Source organism: Seriola lalandi, unplaced genomic scaffold (assembly GCF_002814215.2).
Source record: "Seriola lalandi dorsalis isolate HSWRI2012SDOR001 ecotype SW California unplaced genomic scaffold, Sedor1 jcf7180002054573, whole genome shotgun sequence".
In the NCBI taxonomy this organism is placed as follows: domain Eukaryota; kingdom Metazoa; phylum Chordata; class Actinopteri; order Carangiformes; family Carangidae; genus Seriola; species Seriola lalandi.
The window spans coordinates 856,712-873,174 of record NW_019525126.1 but is presented as its reverse complement, the minus strand read 5'-3'; the positions used below and the strand labels follow the sequence as shown (position 1 = coordinate 873,174).

The 16,463-nt window shown below is 39.8% G+C and overlaps 3 protein-coding genes across 3 annotated transcripts in view; 2 read left to right on the top strand and 1 right to left on the bottom strand.

Annotated features, from left to right (window-relative positions):
• Positions 1-199: 199 nt before the first annotated feature.
• nek9 (NIMA related kinase 9) lies at positions 200-8,837 on the bottom strand. Its single transcript, XM_023417270.2, has 23 exons — positions 7,995-8,837; positions 7,249-7,426; positions 7,092-7,147; positions 6,942-7,012; positions 6,718-6,823; positions 6,067-6,198; positions 5,862-5,972; positions 5,643-5,707; positions 5,472-5,522; positions 5,181-5,373; positions 4,957-5,101; positions 4,653-4,853; positions 4,439-4,485; positions 4,125-4,286; positions 3,924-4,032; positions 3,671-3,832; positions 3,291-3,458; positions 3,149-3,208; positions 2,849-3,036; positions 2,591-2,749; positions 2,359-2,463; positions 2,222-2,275; positions 200-2,125 (listed from the first exon to the last, which is right to left on the bottom strand). The coding sequence occupies exons 1-23, from the start codon at positions 8,178-8,180 to the stop codon at positions 1,943-1,945; spliced, it is 2,892 nt and encodes a 963-aa protein (XP_023273038.1). The 5' UTR covers positions 8,181-8,837; the 3' UTR covers positions 200-1,942.
• Positions 8,838-11,322: 2,485 nt separating this feature from the next.
• LOC111663180 (uncharacterized) lies at positions 11,323-13,782 on the top strand. Its single transcript, XM_023417271.2, has 6 exons — positions 11,323-11,478; positions 11,584-11,703; positions 11,890-12,159; positions 12,247-12,410; positions 12,990-13,135; positions 13,502-13,782. The coding sequence occupies exons 1-6, from the start codon at positions 11,415-11,417 to the stop codon at positions 13,656-13,658; spliced, it is 921 nt and encodes a 306-aa protein (XP_023273039.1). The 5' UTR covers positions 11,323-11,414; the 3' UTR covers positions 13,659-13,782.
• An 82-nt stretch (positions 13,783-13,864) lies between these two features.
• LOC111663154 (uncharacterized) overlaps positions 13,865-16,463 on the top strand; it is a 7,491-nt gene continuing 4,892 nt past the window's right edge. The window contains exons 1-2 of the mRNA XM_087176904.1: positions 13,865-15,624; positions 15,764-15,859. Coding sequence (XP_087033030.1) covers positions 15,522-15,624; positions 15,764-15,859 — 199 coding nt within the window. The 5' untranslated portion in view covers positions 13,865-15,521. The remainder of the gene's footprint in view (positions 15,625-15,763; positions 15,860-16,463) is intronic.

Sequence of the window (16,463 nt, the reverse complement as noted above, 5' to 3'; positions counted from 1 at the left end):
GTCTCTGAATTGTTTGGTTTTTATCCCTTTTGTTAAAGGCCTCTTGTCTCCACTGCTTAAATATATTCCCTAACTAAACATAACTGTGTAAGATAGTTTTTGCTTTTCATAAGGAAAGCCCGTGTTAATATCAGCAAGTAGAAAAGTTACAGTATATTATAGCTTACATTGTGGGAAATATTGACTGTACACACGTAACAACAGACAGATGTTAGTTTTATTTATGGCAAATCAGGAAGCAACAGTGTGACTGTGAGAGGAGTGTTTGTTACTGTTACATCTCCACAATATTTGGTAAACCTCGGTAAAAAGTAAACCACATTTCAAATGCTGTCAACACGTATTAAAAAAAATTCACATAAGCCACGGCATTGTCATATTTACTCTAATTTTGGTTTCAATAGCTCCGACTGTATTTAACGCTGCATTTTACTGCATGAAAACACTGCCAGTGTTATACTGTTGACATCCGACAGTTCACAAGTTAACACAAGTTAAAAGCTTGTAAGATAACTATGACAAAGGGTTTTACACAACACACACAATAAACAAAACCAACTTATCTCAAACAATTAAATGCAATTGGATATTGGCTTTCACAAATAATGCATTTTTTAAAAACATTTCTGAAAGTACCAAAGACAGATAAAATAGTTAAAAAACACAATAAGAAAAGAACATTAGAGCTGCAAGGTCAGCTAATTTATAAATGCTTTAAATTCCACATTTTCCACATTCTAAGAAAACTGTTCAAGTGTTCATACATATAGATATATAGACCAACATGTGCGGTGCCAACAAGAATTCAAGAGTCAAAGAAGGCAATAAGAAAAAGTAACCTACTTGTTAAAAAATTAATCAGTAGTTTTGTGTTTCACACAAATGCTCTTTATATGACAATAGAACTTGCAAATTTAAACAGTATATATTTGCATGAGATAACTAGAATAAATTTATAATAGCTAATGTGTCTGGTAAATATGACAAAGTAAAGAGACTATATTGTTTTAGGCACTTTAACCTTTTGAGAATAACAGATGAATCTAGAAGAGCACTCAGCGAGACCTCCAAGACAGACCTCCATACACCAGACTTCAGAGAGAGAAAAAAAATTTAAATTCAGAGTAAATGATCCAGATCTGCCACATAATTTAATGGGCTCATTCCTGGCCCATGCCCCATCCCTCCACCAAGTTCAGAGCAAATCAGTTGAGTACTTTTTGCGTAACTTTCTGACAAATAAACAGACACAGGTGAAAACATAACCTCCTTGGTGAAGGTAATTGAAATTATCACCAGTAAAGTGACATTTAAGAAAGCTATGTTTTCACATTAGAAGACTGTGCCAACATTAAGTATGGACAACATACCGGCTACCAATCCAGACAGTTGAAGAAAAAGGAAACCTTAAAACCTTAATGGATGAATCAGCAAATGGTTTCCTATTCGCATGAGCTGGTCTTACCTGTTACATGATAAATACTAATATCTGAGGCAGGAAGGACTGAAGCCTCAATGTTGACATCATTAAAAGTCAACAATAATACCACCAACACATGGACTTAACATTCACATTGCAGAGTAACACTATGATAAGACTGTCTCTCACAGGTGTCAAGGTCCAATGCTTCATGTTGAATCCAGCCAACATTTCAGTCTGTGGAGAAACTAGCCAGATCACTGCACCCAGGTGAACACAAGTGTGCATATGAGAGTGCGCAAGGTATCATACAGTATAACATGTGCATTTAAATGTAATCATGCAACTTAAGCACTCTGCCAAACACGTATACCGTAATGTAACCATTGTGAGTGGGCATGAGGATGCACTCTTCTGCACCTCTAACCGAACCACCACTTCCCACTTAACCAGCTTGTAAATTCAATATGTGCTATGAATTGTGACACTTCTCCCATGATCTTGAAATCTGCAGGTTGCTGCTCACACACTGGCCCCTGCAGATCTGCTCCCATGGTTTGTGAATCCGCCTCCCCTTCCTCCTCCTCCATCCCCGGGCATACGATCCGAGTGATGGTTTCCGTTACTGTCACATCCTGATTCCCGTAGCGCTGAACAATTAATTGCCGCCCAAAGCCTCTCATTCTCCCTCTGCTGCTCACTGACCTAGACATGGCAAGAATACAGGTTATGCTGTTACAAGTGCACATGGATCAAAGCTGGCTCTGAAGCAGGATGTTGGCGTTGAGAAAACTGTCTCACTTGCTTCTCGAGCATCTGGATTCTCATCTCTTGATGAGCGACTGTCTCTCGCAGCTGCAATATAAACTGTTCAGTTAAGTACTGTGGCAAAGGTATGCTCTCATCAGTTCATAATTTGCTTGGTGTAAATTTGATACCTGTGTGACCTCCCAGCTAGCACTGCAGCATACACCCGATTCTCCTTTTTTGCAGACGCGACCCACATCATGTCCATTCATGTTATCACAGCTCATTCGTTTAGTCTGTGGAGACAACCAGAGAGGAAGAAGTTGAAAGCAGACATAAAACAGCAATATTGTGAAATGTTAAGTGTTTATTTAGAGCACATAATGTCTAGATCAGTGAAAATAACAGCTATGTTGGCATTACCGATAGGTCTTTCTTACTGCTGACAGCTGCTGCCGCAGCCTTCAGCTCTTTTAGCTCCTCATAAGGTAGAGTGACGCTGTCGGAGAAAGAAGAGAGCTGGTCAGGAGTGGATGGCTCAGACTCTTCTGGCATTGGGATGAACTCTGCGTCCTCAAGCTCCTGTTGGAATTAGGGCACTGTGAGTCTTCATTCAAATGTTTATCTTTTCTGATTCAATCAAAAGATTCCTTATTCCTTGGTGCTTTCATCATAACAAACCTTTCTAAGCCAGAGAGGGCAGGAGCTGTCCCCAGTCTGATTTGTCATTGACATCATCGGGGTCTCCATGAGGCACTCCTCTGTATTAACTTCCCGTGTACCCCCAAGAACCCTGTCACGGTACTCTGTTGCTGCACCAGGTTCTATGTCCAGATCCACTGTGGATGTAGACGCCTCCTGGCCCAGTGCTTTATACACACAGACAAGGAGAACACACTAAAACAATGCAGACTTCTTGTTCTGGCAAAGAAAATTAACCAGTACGCAAATCAGTGACTGAAAAGAAAGAAAAGCCCTTACCACTACCAACTGATAGCCCACTGCTGTTAGAGCGAATAGTCTTGGAGTTGAGCACTTTCTCTGCAAGGAAGAAAATATATTTATTAGACAGCTGGTTGCTTACCCCAGATTAATGTGCAGGTGTCTGGTTCTGATTACTAACCCATTATGATAATGGTGTGCCAGCCACAGCAAGAGAGGTCTGGCACATGATGGAGGGAACCAAAGATTGGTCTTGGCATGGCAGGGCAAACCTCAGAGCCAAATCCCTTTTCATGGGGCATTCCAAGTCGCCCGTTTCCTGCGTTTCCCCATGCAAAGATCTGATTGTCTAATAGAAAATAAAGACGATAAACACACAGGACCAAAAGTCTGCAGCAGTCTGTTCTTGAGAGAAATTAAATTGTCACACAACCGGAAATATTTATATAGCACATATATATATATATATATATATATATATATATATATATATATATGTGTATGTATGTATGTATGTATATAATTGCCATAGATACCCTGCAGCATTGTATGTGTTCTCACCTTCAGTGGCTGCAATGGTGAAGCCATCTCCACAGGACACTTTAGTCACTATCTTCCCTCCAAAGGGTCCAACAAGGACTTGGACACCATGATGTTTCTTAAAGTCCTTTACACCCAGCTGTCCATACTTGTTGCAACCAAAGGTGATCAGACGACCACGTTCTGTAAAGTCAGAAATCATATGAAATTACATTTCTTTGAAATGGTGACAATTATCACCTGCAAGAGAACTAATCTACTGTTTTTGCAGTACCATCAATTGCAGCTGTATGGGTCTTCCCTGGAGATATGGCCTGGATCGTGTATCGCGACAGCTGCTTTACCAAGGTCAGTGTGGTGATGTACGGGATCCCCTGGTAACCCTGGGTTGGTGAACAGGAAAACCAACATATAAATACAGCTGCGTCCCCTAAAGTCTCTAAAATAATACAGCCCTTTAAGTATAACCCAGTACCTCTCCGGGATGGTTTTTGAGACCAGAGATTCCCTGGTTCAGGCCAAGCTTGTTGAATTCATTGTTTCCACATGCTAGGACTTTGCCGGTTTCTGTCAAATAGAAGGTTCCATCGCTGCTACATGACACTGAGGAGATGATCGCACCTTTAGGGATCTCCACCTGGGAAAACCAGAACACAGACAGTACTTTTGAAATAAATAGCTACAAATAAGATTATTGTATCATATTGCTTGAAACACTTTGTATCTAACTGGCTCCTGTAAGGCTTTAGTACAGTCACAAATATGCCAGAATGAGGAACAAAATCTTACTTGCATCGGAGAAGAGAAGTCATCCTCACATTCCAGGCCAAGACGCCCTGCAGCAGGAAACAGAGCAATTTTCACAAGGAACACTTAGTATTACTGTATATTAAAAGGGCCACTGTCTCCACCTGCAGGCTACACATATAAGAGCAAAAACAACCTGGCAAAAGGCTTAACAGCATCAGCACAAAAAAACAGTACATACAGCAAGCCTATGTACCATACTCTCCGCAGCCCCAGGAGTAGATTTCCCCACTCTGAGTCAGGACCACCACATGGTTGTCCCCACACGAAACCTGATGGACAGGCCGCTCCTCAAAAAACTCCAAAAGCACTGGCTCCAAAATCTCAATGCCGTGCTCGCCTTCCACTCCAATGCACCCATAATAGTCTGACCCAAACATGTACATCTGGTCCTCATCTGCAAAAGCAGCAGCAGAGTGCTCATTAGAAAAAATATGACTTTACAAATTTCTTTTTTCCCCCCCCAGTTCCTCTTTCCACAGGAAGCTTTCTTCACTCACCGGTGACACAGGCAGTGAAGTCAGCCCCGCATGCCACCTGTCGGATGGCCTTCCCCTGAAGCTTCTCCACCCTCTTTGGCTGCCGGTACGAGGCCTGGTCTCCATGTCCCAGCTGGCCCACCATCTTTGCTCCACCTTGGACATTCTGAGTAGAAAGATGATAAAGTTTCTTGTAGTGAACCACAGGAACAACTAGATTCATTCCATCTGTCCCAGATACTCACAGCCCAAGTGTAAAGCTCCTTTTCCACTGTCACCACTGCAAAGTGACTCTCTCCTGCACACACATGTTGGGCGCTGCTGCCTCCTTTAAACGTGTCCAGTTTTTGCGGGGTGAACTTCCCTCCCCCCCAGAAGTACACCTCCCTCGAGCGTGTGGTCACCACGGCAACAGGGGTTTCTGTCACTGTACTCAGCCTATGGTACAGCCACGACAACAAATCAGGTATAAACTCATACTTAAGGGACGACAGACAGGCTATTACAATGGAGAATATCAAACAAGTATAACTTACTTAGGTTTCTTCATCGCTGAATTCAGCAGGGCAACACGCTCTTCAAGCTCCCTAACAGAGAATGAAGTTGCCATGGGTGTTTTGACTGTATATTCATTGCATCCAACATAATCTGAAATATTTTCTTATCAAGACAATCAAAAAACACTTTTTTCATTTCACGTAACTTACTGTCGGCAGCAAGAGATGTATGGCTGGTCCAGAATTTGCTCAGCTGTAGGCCTCTTTACAGGATCCTGCGACACAAAAAGAACACAGGGACTTACATTGACATTGATATCCCTCATGAAGGCCAGCTTTTTGATTAGGTTGCAGCATTATCCCTGGCATCAAAACCTTTCATTTTGTAATGATTGGAAACAGGAACATCTCATTATTCCCCTGACTCACTTGATCGAGGCACTCATACACCAGCTTGATCAGTGCAGACGAATAAACATCTGAGTTCACATCCATTGTCCAGTTGCCCTGGACTATTTTCACACAGAGGTTCAAAGGGTTCTGTATGGACACAAAGGCAATCAACTCATTCTGATGAAATAAATCCAATCTTCTGATTAATGCAAATAATTAAAACAATTTTTAGCAAACCTACCGTTGCATCAAATGTTCTTGTAAGAGTTAAGACTTCAAAAAGTACACAACCCATGGCCCAGATGTCTGATTTGAAGTTGTACTTCGCTCCCTGGCACAATTCAGGTGACATGTAATATGGAGTTCCCACACACTGGATTTACAAAGAAAAAGTGCAAAAACATTAGTAAAACATGTACCTGAGGTGATGCAGAAGGAGCTATGCCATGAAATTGTGTAGTGCTATACCTCAAATAGTGAGTATTTACAAAGTAAATTTGCGGTCAGCAAACACCCACAGCCTTTTATAATCTGTGATCAACTATCAAGACTTAAACAACCAGAGCATCCAAGGTTGGCGAGAGAATATTAACTGTACACACTCACTGTATTTGTAAGGTACGTGTTTTCATCTCACTGTGTTGGATGTGATCAACTAATCAACAGTTATACCTCAGTTTCAAAGTGTAAAGACACTATGCTTTCCTCTGGATTTATGTTGACTGGGGTGCTAAATAATATGGCAACACCTAAAAAAAGATAACACACACACTCAGGAACCACATAACAACTACACCGAGAGTCAATACACTGAAGAGAGTATTTAACCACTGTGTCACATTCAGTTAATATTTACTAAATCAAAAAAAAAAAAAAAAAAATCACAACTTACAGTCTCTGCCATTGAAAACTCAGAGTCTAGCTTCTTTGCAAGGCCATAGTCACCCAGCTTGATGAGGTCAGTCTTGGTCAGGAAAATGTTCAGAGTTTTGATATCTCTGCAATGAAAACAGAATGGTTCCATTACCAAAAAAAAAAAAAAAAACACTAAATAGAAAGTCATGTTACCTGCCAGATGTTTTCAATAAGGGTATGAAAATGGGCTGAAGATCTAACCTGTGTAATATCCCTGCCTTGTGAATGTGGGCCACTGCTGAGGCAATTTGGTACAGGTACCATATGACCACCTAAAGAAACATGTGAAACGTAAGGATATAATAGTCTGTTTTGCATAAAGTAAACCGGCGTGCAATGTTGCAATCATACCTCCTCAGTGAAAAGTTTCCCCTTCTGTTGGTTGATTTTATCATACAGATTTCCTCCTGTGATGACAACACTGTTTAGCATTCTGTCACAGCTGAGCAGCATTCAAACTAATCTTTATCAAATCTTCAGAGTGGACACTGACAGTGTATTTTCTTACCATTGCAATACTCCAACTCAATGAGCAGAGTGTTTTTATCCATGAAGTGGTTGAAGTAGGCTATGATGTTGTTGTGCTCCAGGATGGAGAGGATGCTGATTTCATTCATGACATCTCTGCGCTCCTTTTCTGAGAGCGAGTTCAGCTCCACCTCTTTCCATACCACCAGAGAGTTGTCCTTGGAAAGCCAGAGGAGACATGTCATTTAGTAATGCTAGTAAAGAGTCCCAAAATAGGGTGACTGAAACACACAATTATGCCTTTCTACTGTTATATCTACCTGAATAGACAGTCAAGGAAAATCGTCTTTTCTGATATATAATTACTTCAAAACACATTCTCTGGAGGAAGGGATGGCAGTATGTGCAGCCAGGATAAAGAAGCAAGGCATGGGAAAGTCATTTATCTTGTTCACACTCAAGAATTTCTCACAGGGGTATGGAAACAGGGGAACAGTGAGGAATTCAGCTAACCAGACACATACTGTACAGTCAATCACAATAATCCACAGAGAAAACAAAGATGTAGCTCTATTAACTAGACATTTCTGATATAAAGTACTGTATGTAATCAGTATGATTTCAAAGTAGGCAAGGGTTCTCATCATTTCTGAATGTGAGACCCCATGTTTGTCCAAGAAAAAGTTGTAGGGACGTTGTAAACTTGAATAAGACACGTTTTCCTTGTCATGTTGTTGTTATTACAGTGAGAAAGCAAAACTGTGCTGGGACTGCAACCCGACTTACCTCCGTTCTTCTGTACAGAGTTGCTTCACCAAACGCCCCTCTCCCGAGGATCCGGATAGGAATGTAGTGCAACTTTTCTTCTTCGCCATTAAATGTGCCCAACGCTGATCGCTCACTGACCACAGACCCGCCGCCCAAATCTGAATTTAGCGAGTCGAAATGTCTTTCATAGTCCTCTAGTGACATTTCTGTTTAGGGACTTGTTAGCAGTGATGGAAATAACCCGCACAGGCCTAACGACAACTCTTTCTGAAAGCCCACTACAAAACAACACATGCGTCAAACATGTTATCCGTGTCGGCTACAAAAAAGACCTGTCAAAGTACGAGTACAACCAGATGCCCCGAGGCCACTTACAATATACAATGTAAGAAAAATACAACGTATCAAAATGCGTGCAACTAGTGGTTGTACCAGCGTCAAGTAGGGCACAACAACAATTAGGACGTTCAGCCAACTTTTTGAATTTTCAGAATAAAACGCCTACCCCCCCAGGTGTGTTGTCGTGTATTTTACGATGAAATCCAGAACAGTGCATTTCCGGTTATGTTTAAGTGTCTGTTTAGCTTGACATGGCTGACAATAACAAGAAGAACGTACAGCACCGCTTGACACAGTAAAATCCTGAACTGATTTGGAAATGTTACCCTACTAAAAGAGGTTGAGTGAGTTCGTCTAACAAATACACAACTACACATGTGTTTAAAGTTGGTTGAACTCGTCTGACACTCGACTAAGAGGCAACAACACACCGAAAAAAATCGTCCATCCTTTCCTGGCGCTCAAACCCGGAAACTGTCAAATTAAACGGTGTCCTTATTTTGAGGCTTTGTACTCAGTATGTTTGCTCTGTCCTTGCCACTCTTTATTTAAAATTAGACGGTGCACAGGTAGGAGATGTAATTCAATCACTATAGCTATCCATATTTATTTTGTATTTAAGTTAACCATTTTTAAAGTTTTCACGACTGCTGTGGTGCAGTGACAGTGATTTTACAGATGGCATGACACTTCAAACATCTTTTACAATAGGGATTTGTAATGTGGGTAAAATCCTGTCAATGTACGATTAATTTCACATTTAGATATATTTAGATGTCAGTAGTACATTACCATCATCATTATCAACTGAATACCTGACAATACAAGGCACTATATTTCTGTATTACAATACAGAAATAATATAAAAATTCAGGATTGTCATAAAGCTGTCATACTCATTGATTTAAAACACTGCCTACAATAGTTTTTTCTCAGACATATTAAAGAGAGACCTGTATCTGAACCTGGTCAGTTATGTTCTGGTTACCTTCAGTGTAAGAAAACGACACAGAGAAGTTTGGTACAGAAGCAGGATATGTTCCACACGTGGTGTGGAGTGAAGGGGAAGAATGTAGTAAGAAAGGCCAACTGCGCCACCTGGAGAATCACACCCCAGGATACACTATTTTTAAACCTTAGCTGTTTGTTAAATGGATATCAGGACCCAGGCTCGTTAACTGATAAGACAAGAGACGTGTTTTTGGATTTAACCAAAATATTTTATCAGAAACAAAAATGTCAGATAGCAGGGACTGGAGCTGCTGAAAAGGATCATTATATTAAAGGCAAATGAGAATCAAAACAAACGTAAGGAATAAAACAATTTTATTCAATGTATCGATTTCTTAAAAAGGTGGGATACAAGATCTTCAAATTTACAAGAAATTTACTAAGGATTGACATGAAACAAATGAAACCAATAATGCAAAATAAACCAAGTAAGACAACTAAAGCAAAACAACAGGAGGTGAACCTAAAAAGAAAGAAACAGAATTAGCTGGCTCATCATGCTGTATAAAGTTATCATTTGAAAAAGGGGCACTACTCACCACCTCTGGTATGGGGCATGAATGGCCCTCTATTGATCAGCCACTCTACAACTGCATGAGGAGGCAACCCTAAAATAGAGGCAATGCAGGTAAGTGGCAAGGTGACTGGTGGGTGTAAATTTTATTTTATTTTTTTTAACCAATTACCTGCAGTCAATGCTACCAGCCACAATTGACAGGAACCAGCAAGAAACTTATAGAAGCCAGCAGGTGCCCATTATAACCTGGCCAAGAGGAGGGCGTTGGCTAGGAGAAGGAGTCATCCCAGGGCTGCGTTCACAGGCCCTACACTTCCTGAAAGCATTCACCACCACACAAAGCAATACAGTAATGGAAAAGAGAGGGATGTTTCAGCAATCAAAATCCACAAAAAGAGTGAAGAATGAAGAGGTTTTTGGACTTGACCAGGAATTAGGAGGATGCTGTACAGAGATGTCTACATCACAAGCCCTTAAACACTATTTCCACACAATGATTCACCTGCTTAATGAAATGGAAACCAGCTCCTTTGCAGACACTGCCCTCCAGTTTACAAAGGTTTCCCCCCTGCATAATTTAGGTGAATCGGATGATTCTCTCATCGACACTGAAACAAGTGATAACAGCGACTCGGCGACAACTGACTGGGTGACAACTCAGAGTTGCAGATATACAGAAAATCTAATTACCACCCATTTGTCAGAAGTGCAATTTTTTTTTCTTGCTATCAAAGCAGGAGTATCCCATTCAATCTTCAATAATCTCTTGAAGACTCATCTCCTCTGAGAGCACCTCCTCTTCTAACACCCCTAACATGTCTAACTAGCACTTACTGTAGACTTTCAGATCACGTCCTTGCCTGATCTCTTTGCATGTCACCTTATTGTATAGATGTAGTATTTAGTACTTACTTAGTACCTACTGCACTGAAGCTTTAATGTTGTCCCTCACTTGTAAGTCGCTTTGGATGGTCTGCCAAATGAGTAAATCTAAATCTAAGGTTTTAACTTCATTAAATGAATAGTCATTAAGTAAATAGATAGGCCTTTCCAATCTAAACACACTGATACTAAACTAGTAATGGCTTTAGTTAATTGCAGTTTCCTAAAACATCTAAAATAACACAGTGCAAAAAACATACAAGAGACAAGATAGCAGGAACACATGTTAGCAAACACTCACACACACACACACACACACACACACACACACACACACACACACACACTCACACACGCACAGTTTTGTAATGTTGACAAAGCAGCTACCCCACTGCCTTGGTGCATTAACAAGTGACACACAATGAAAATTTCTGATTAAAAACCTGAGGACCTGAGGGATATCCAAGAATTTTAAGAACTCAAAATCAGAGAGTAACAAACATTTGAAGACTTTCAAGAGACATTTTCATATAAATCAGATAGAAACACAAGCACACATACACACTCACTCTCTCTCTCTCCCAGACACAGTTTTGTAATATTGACAGAGCAGCTGCCTCACACAGATAAAAGTGACATGCTTTGGGGAATCCTGAGTAGAAACCTGAATACCAGAAGGCTATCCAGAGATGATTTCAAATGAAGAAGGCAGTAGAGATGGAAAACAATTTCAACATAGCACAAGAAGCGAAGGTTGGCTTGTGTTATTTAAACTTCCTTCATATTACTTTTACTAAACCTTCTGCATTGTTATCTATCGTTTACTTTGAGGTCACATCAAAGTATCTGTTTGTTCAGGATCTGTCTCCACGATCAGAGTTGGGTCCAGAAATCTTCCACTGTATCCACTTGTTATCGTGTGTTTAGGACTGCTGAACACTATCCTGCTGTTAATTTCTATCGTTATTGGGATTTACTGTGAGTACAATTGATCCAAAGAAGTTGTTGAATCACTTCTTCACTTATTTAGAGTCAGTTTGGCATACAATGTACTAAACAATTCATTAACTAATCTATGTACACCACTTTTAATAACTGTATCTACCATTTCTATACCCAGCGATATGAATTGTTAAATCTCCGTCTTATCTCTGTTAATCACAGGTGGCAAAGTCAGTGAGGAATCCACTCACCACCAAGTAGGCCTAACAGAACAATCACTCTTAGTAGAGGTGAATCAACTTCTGATAATTAAGAATGAAGCTTTAATGGCTCAAAAAACTGCTGAACAAAAATTACAGCAAGCGTTAAGGAGACACCAGCAACTTAAACTGCAGCTGGAGCAGAACAAGACCGTCAGTGACAGGTTTGAGAGGCAGCTTGAGACACTACGAGTGGAGAAGGCAACGCTAGAGTCCAAATCATCTGATTTGCGTGAGAGGCTATTGCATGAATCTTTAACACATTTTGGAGTCAAACCATTTCTTCTTGTTGTGCCTTTAACTGATCTTCTTTTAACAGTGGAAAACTGTGGACGATGCCCCCCAGGATGGCTTTTATTAAACACATCGTGCTACTTCCATGCTAAAAAACCATCCAATCCCCCAATGACCTGGAGATCCAGCAGAACAGACTGTATCAGCCGTGGGGCCGACCTTGCTGTGATTGATACCTGGGAAGAGCAGGTGAGTTGTATGCTGTAAGCCAGAGGGGAAATGGAGGGCATATAGGCTGTGATATTCTTTATATTTAATGAGACTTTAAATAAAAAGTCTGTTATCTGCATGGCACAGGCTGACAAAATAATTAAGGCCCCTTCACAACCCTCTAATGATTGATTGGAAAATTTGAACTTTTGACTCAGCCCACCAAAACTCACCAGGAGATACACCACCACCCATACTGCTTGGCAAGAATTAAAAAGTATAAATGGATTTGATTATTGTGTTAACAATCATAATTTGTGTAACTATATGAAATATATATTTATCATTATAATAATTACATAATTTTTATAATGTATAATTCATATTAACACAGTGTCAGATCAGGTTTAATGGTCACTTCATGACTGTATGTAACTTCAAGAGTGTGTGACTGTGTGTTGGACAAAATGCCAGAAACATAATATAGTACAGCACCACCACAACTAAAATAACTGTATTGCTCAGCTAATTGTATTTTTCATGGTGAACTCACTGTAGGCCTTTGCAAACTGGTATCAGCATAAGATCAAAATTCAGACTTCACCTCTGTTTATCTAGGTAAATATTTTTGAGCATCTGGTAAAACAGGAGTCACGCTGGAGTCGATCATCATGGAAATCGTCTGTGGGAATTTGGATTGGCCTTACGGATATTCAAACAGAGGGCACTTGGGTGTGGGTGAATAATGTGATTCTGGATGGAGGGTAAGAGGTTTAACACTTACCATGCAGTCTATGTGTGTTAATGAGTTTCAGATCAGTTGATGTAAACATCATAACCAAGGATGAGCAGTAGTTAGAAATTCATGGAATAGATGTAAAATTAGGTATTCATTTATTATTTTTAATTTCTAATCTTCCTGTATTTTTAATTGTGAAAGAAACACACACAATATTATCACATACTGATTAATACATTTTAGCATATCAAAGTGTCAGACAATTTAACATTTTTATTGGTTACCTGCTAACTTGCAACTGTTCGGATTCAAATTAGTCCATCAGAAAATCATCAACAACAGCAACAAAAAATGCATTTACAGTAAAAATATAACTTGAGTCTTGCTTTAGGTACTGGATGCAAGGGGAGCCCAACAACGATCAAGCGGACATTGAGGATTGTGCAGCACTTAGGAACAAGGAAAATACTATGAGAACGTGGTTTGGGGTAAATTGTCAAGTGCGCAAGGAATGGTTGTGCGAAATGGCACCCAGCAATTCAGGCTGACTTTAAGTGTCAAACAAATCATCATATGAGGAGAGAGGACAAAAACCCAGTTGTCCTTCAAAGCAAAATGTGTTGTTTGTTGATTATTTACCCATGAATAAATGCCTTGATTACATATAAACAACAGTGGCAGTTGTCCTTTAAGAGAAAGCAGGCTTAAACCAATGAGGGACTTGACGGCTTATTATACATATACATATACATATACATTTACATATAATTAGTTTTTACTCTGGCAAATCTAAAACAGCAACTTTAATAACAATTCACCCAGATATGGATTTTGTAAAGTTAAATCACAATAGAGTACTGCAGGGATGACACATTTTTGTAGGTTAACCTGGAAGTTAGCATCACCTAGTTCCCTCGACAAAAAGCCAATGGGATTTTTTACATTGGTTTTTGAATTACTGCAGAAAATAATATGATATGTAGCCTTCATGTTTTACTCAGCAAGATAATCTTGAACACCACTTTTATGATTTTTGAAGCCTAAATACAATCGCCGTATCTATGCCATAAGCATGCATAATAAAGAATGGTTCCCGTTTTTGTTTCTTGGTAATGGTCATCCCTTAAACAAGCTATTTGCAAGTTTTGCTATTGCTCAATGGCTAATGCTAGCATCAACAGCTGTTTACCACTCGAGAGGAAATGTTGTGAGTTCAGCATCAAATGTCATATCTTTAATCGCCAAGAGCCGTCTCCAGCAATGGAAAGCAACGCTCTTGTTTGACTTCTATTTCTATCTCTTCTAACTAGCCAGTCCCAGCCTGGTTGGACGGTTTCGTTACTTTCCAACTCAGAGTCACTGTAGTGTCCGGTCTGCCCTGAAGAAGTAGCACTGCTCAGAGGATGTATTCTAACCACTTGTCTTATTAATGCAACAATGGCAGAAGCTCTGGGCAAGATTGGTAAGTTAGCAGCTGTTAATGCTAATGTTGGCTGTATAACACTAGCAAAACTTATAAAATATAGCTCATTTAACAAGGACATTAGAACATTCTAAAGGATTATCTCTCAGGGTACTGTGAGGTCAGTAAAAAAACAAAGAAAAAATATTACAGTTTAGAACAGGCTGTCCTCCAAACCTCAATGCTTGAGTGAGAAAGGGAGGTCAGCCAGAGGCCTCTGATGGAGCTACAAGACCCATGGCAGAGATACGAGACTTCACAAGTCACAACTTCATGAAGGAGTGGCAAAGAGAAAGTTACTCATGTATTACTCTTGTCTAGAACAGCCAAAGAACATTTTGTGAAACATTGTGTAAAACACTGTGTCGGCCAAATATTAGACATCAGCAGAATCACAGCTTCCCCATCATGAAGCCAGTGACGTGTCCAGGAGGCATGGGCACATTTGTGTAACATGAACTTAGCAAAATGCAGCCTTCTGATAACTGACTTGCCTAGGAAAAGATTTATATTCCAGGAAAACCTCAAAAAATCGGAGCCAAAGTTTCAAAGAAATTAGATAAAATCTCCTGAAGTGAAGAATCCAGACATCAATCCAACTGATAAAGTGTGGCAGAACTGAAGACTGTTAATGCAACACTTAATGCCCTTAACAGTAAATAGTATCTCCAGCAATGGTTTGAACAGTTCTAATGAAGAGTAATGAATAACACTGGGAGTGGAAAGATTTTGTCCAATAATACTGTTGCAAATATTTATTCTTAAGTTTCATTCTATACATATATATTGTATTTTCATTCCATACTCTGAAGTTTAGTTTAAGTATTGCCCCTGGGCTCCTACAAATATATATGTCAAAAGTATAGGGGAGGCAAGCTCACTAATACAAGGAAGTACTCACATTCAAACCCACTTTGCTTCTGGGGGGTATAAAAGAGGTGGCAGATGGATGAGCAGTACCTGCAACGCTGCAGCCATGGAGAATCTACACAGAATGGCAAATGACTGGGCAGACAAACATTTCCGCACAGTCTATGAAAATTTTGGACGAGGTATGACTTTGAAATTTCATCCAATGTCTGACACATTCAACACACATTTTAGATCTAGTAAATGTTCAACCATGCCTCAATGATTGTAGCTTTAAAGTCATTGAATGAACTGCAACATTTTTATGGATTGTAATCACAGGTGGATCTACTTTTCCTAACAACCGACGGATAATACTGTGTCTGGCACTATTGAATGCTGTTTTGCTGATAGCCGCTGTTGCCATTGGGATTAACTGTGAGTACGACAGTTGAGGAAATGTTTCATTTCCTCTGCTGTGTATTTTCTCTTACATAAGATTGCTGAAAAGACGCTTTTTCACAAAAAAAAAAGAATCTGCAAGATCTTATGCAAAGTTTACAATTGTTTCAATATGTTCAATGCAGAACAGGATAATCATATTTAAATGTTTTTTTCAACTTCTTTTCATATGCTGTCACTAAAACATTTCAAAGAATATTATTTTTATTTCTTTTTTTTTTTATACATTTTTGTCCAATTTTCACAAACTTCTTAACAAAACAGAGCAAAAACAATTACAATATCCAACTGTCCATTATAGTAAAATAGATTTTTGACTACACCACTTCACACAGTTTTAAAACAGTTGTTTTTGTCTTTGTGACATTCTGCTTTCACTTCTTCAGGTGCCAGGGTCAAACAGGGTTCACTCCAGGTTTCCCACTCAGCTGCAACACAGCTCATCGACGAGCTGAACTATCTCCGTAGCAACCACAGCGACGTGATCGAGGCCGAAGAGGAGGCCAAGAAGGAACTACAGAGGGAGATCAAAAGCCATGCACAGCTAAAGGTGCAAATTCAGCAGCTGAAGACCATGAAT

Coding starts and splice junctions, on each gene's coding strand:
- LOC111663180 (XM_023417271.2), top strand. CDS start 11,415: ATGATTTCAAATGAAGAAGGCAGTAGAGATGGAAAACAATTTCAACAT. Junction 11,479..11,583: donor ACATAGCACAAGAAGCGAAG/GTTGGCTTGTGT, acceptor CTGTTTGTTCAG/GATCTGTCTCCACGATCAGA. Junction 13,136..13,501: donor AATGTGATTCTGGATGGAGG/GTAAGAGGTTTA, acceptor GTCTTGCTTTAG/GTACTGGATGCAAGGGGAGC.
- nek9 (XM_023417270.2), bottom strand. CDS start 8,180: ATGTCACTAGAGGACTATGAAAGACATTTCGACTCGCTAAATTCAGAT. Junction 7,427..7,994: donor CTCTGTACAGAAGAACGGAG/GTAAGTCGGGTT, acceptor TGGCTTTCCAAG/GACAACTCTCTGGTGGTATG. Junction 3,037..3,148: donor TGGGCTATCAGTTGGTAGTG/GTAAGGGCTTTT, acceptor GTGTGTATAAAG/CACTGGGCCAGGAGGCGTCT.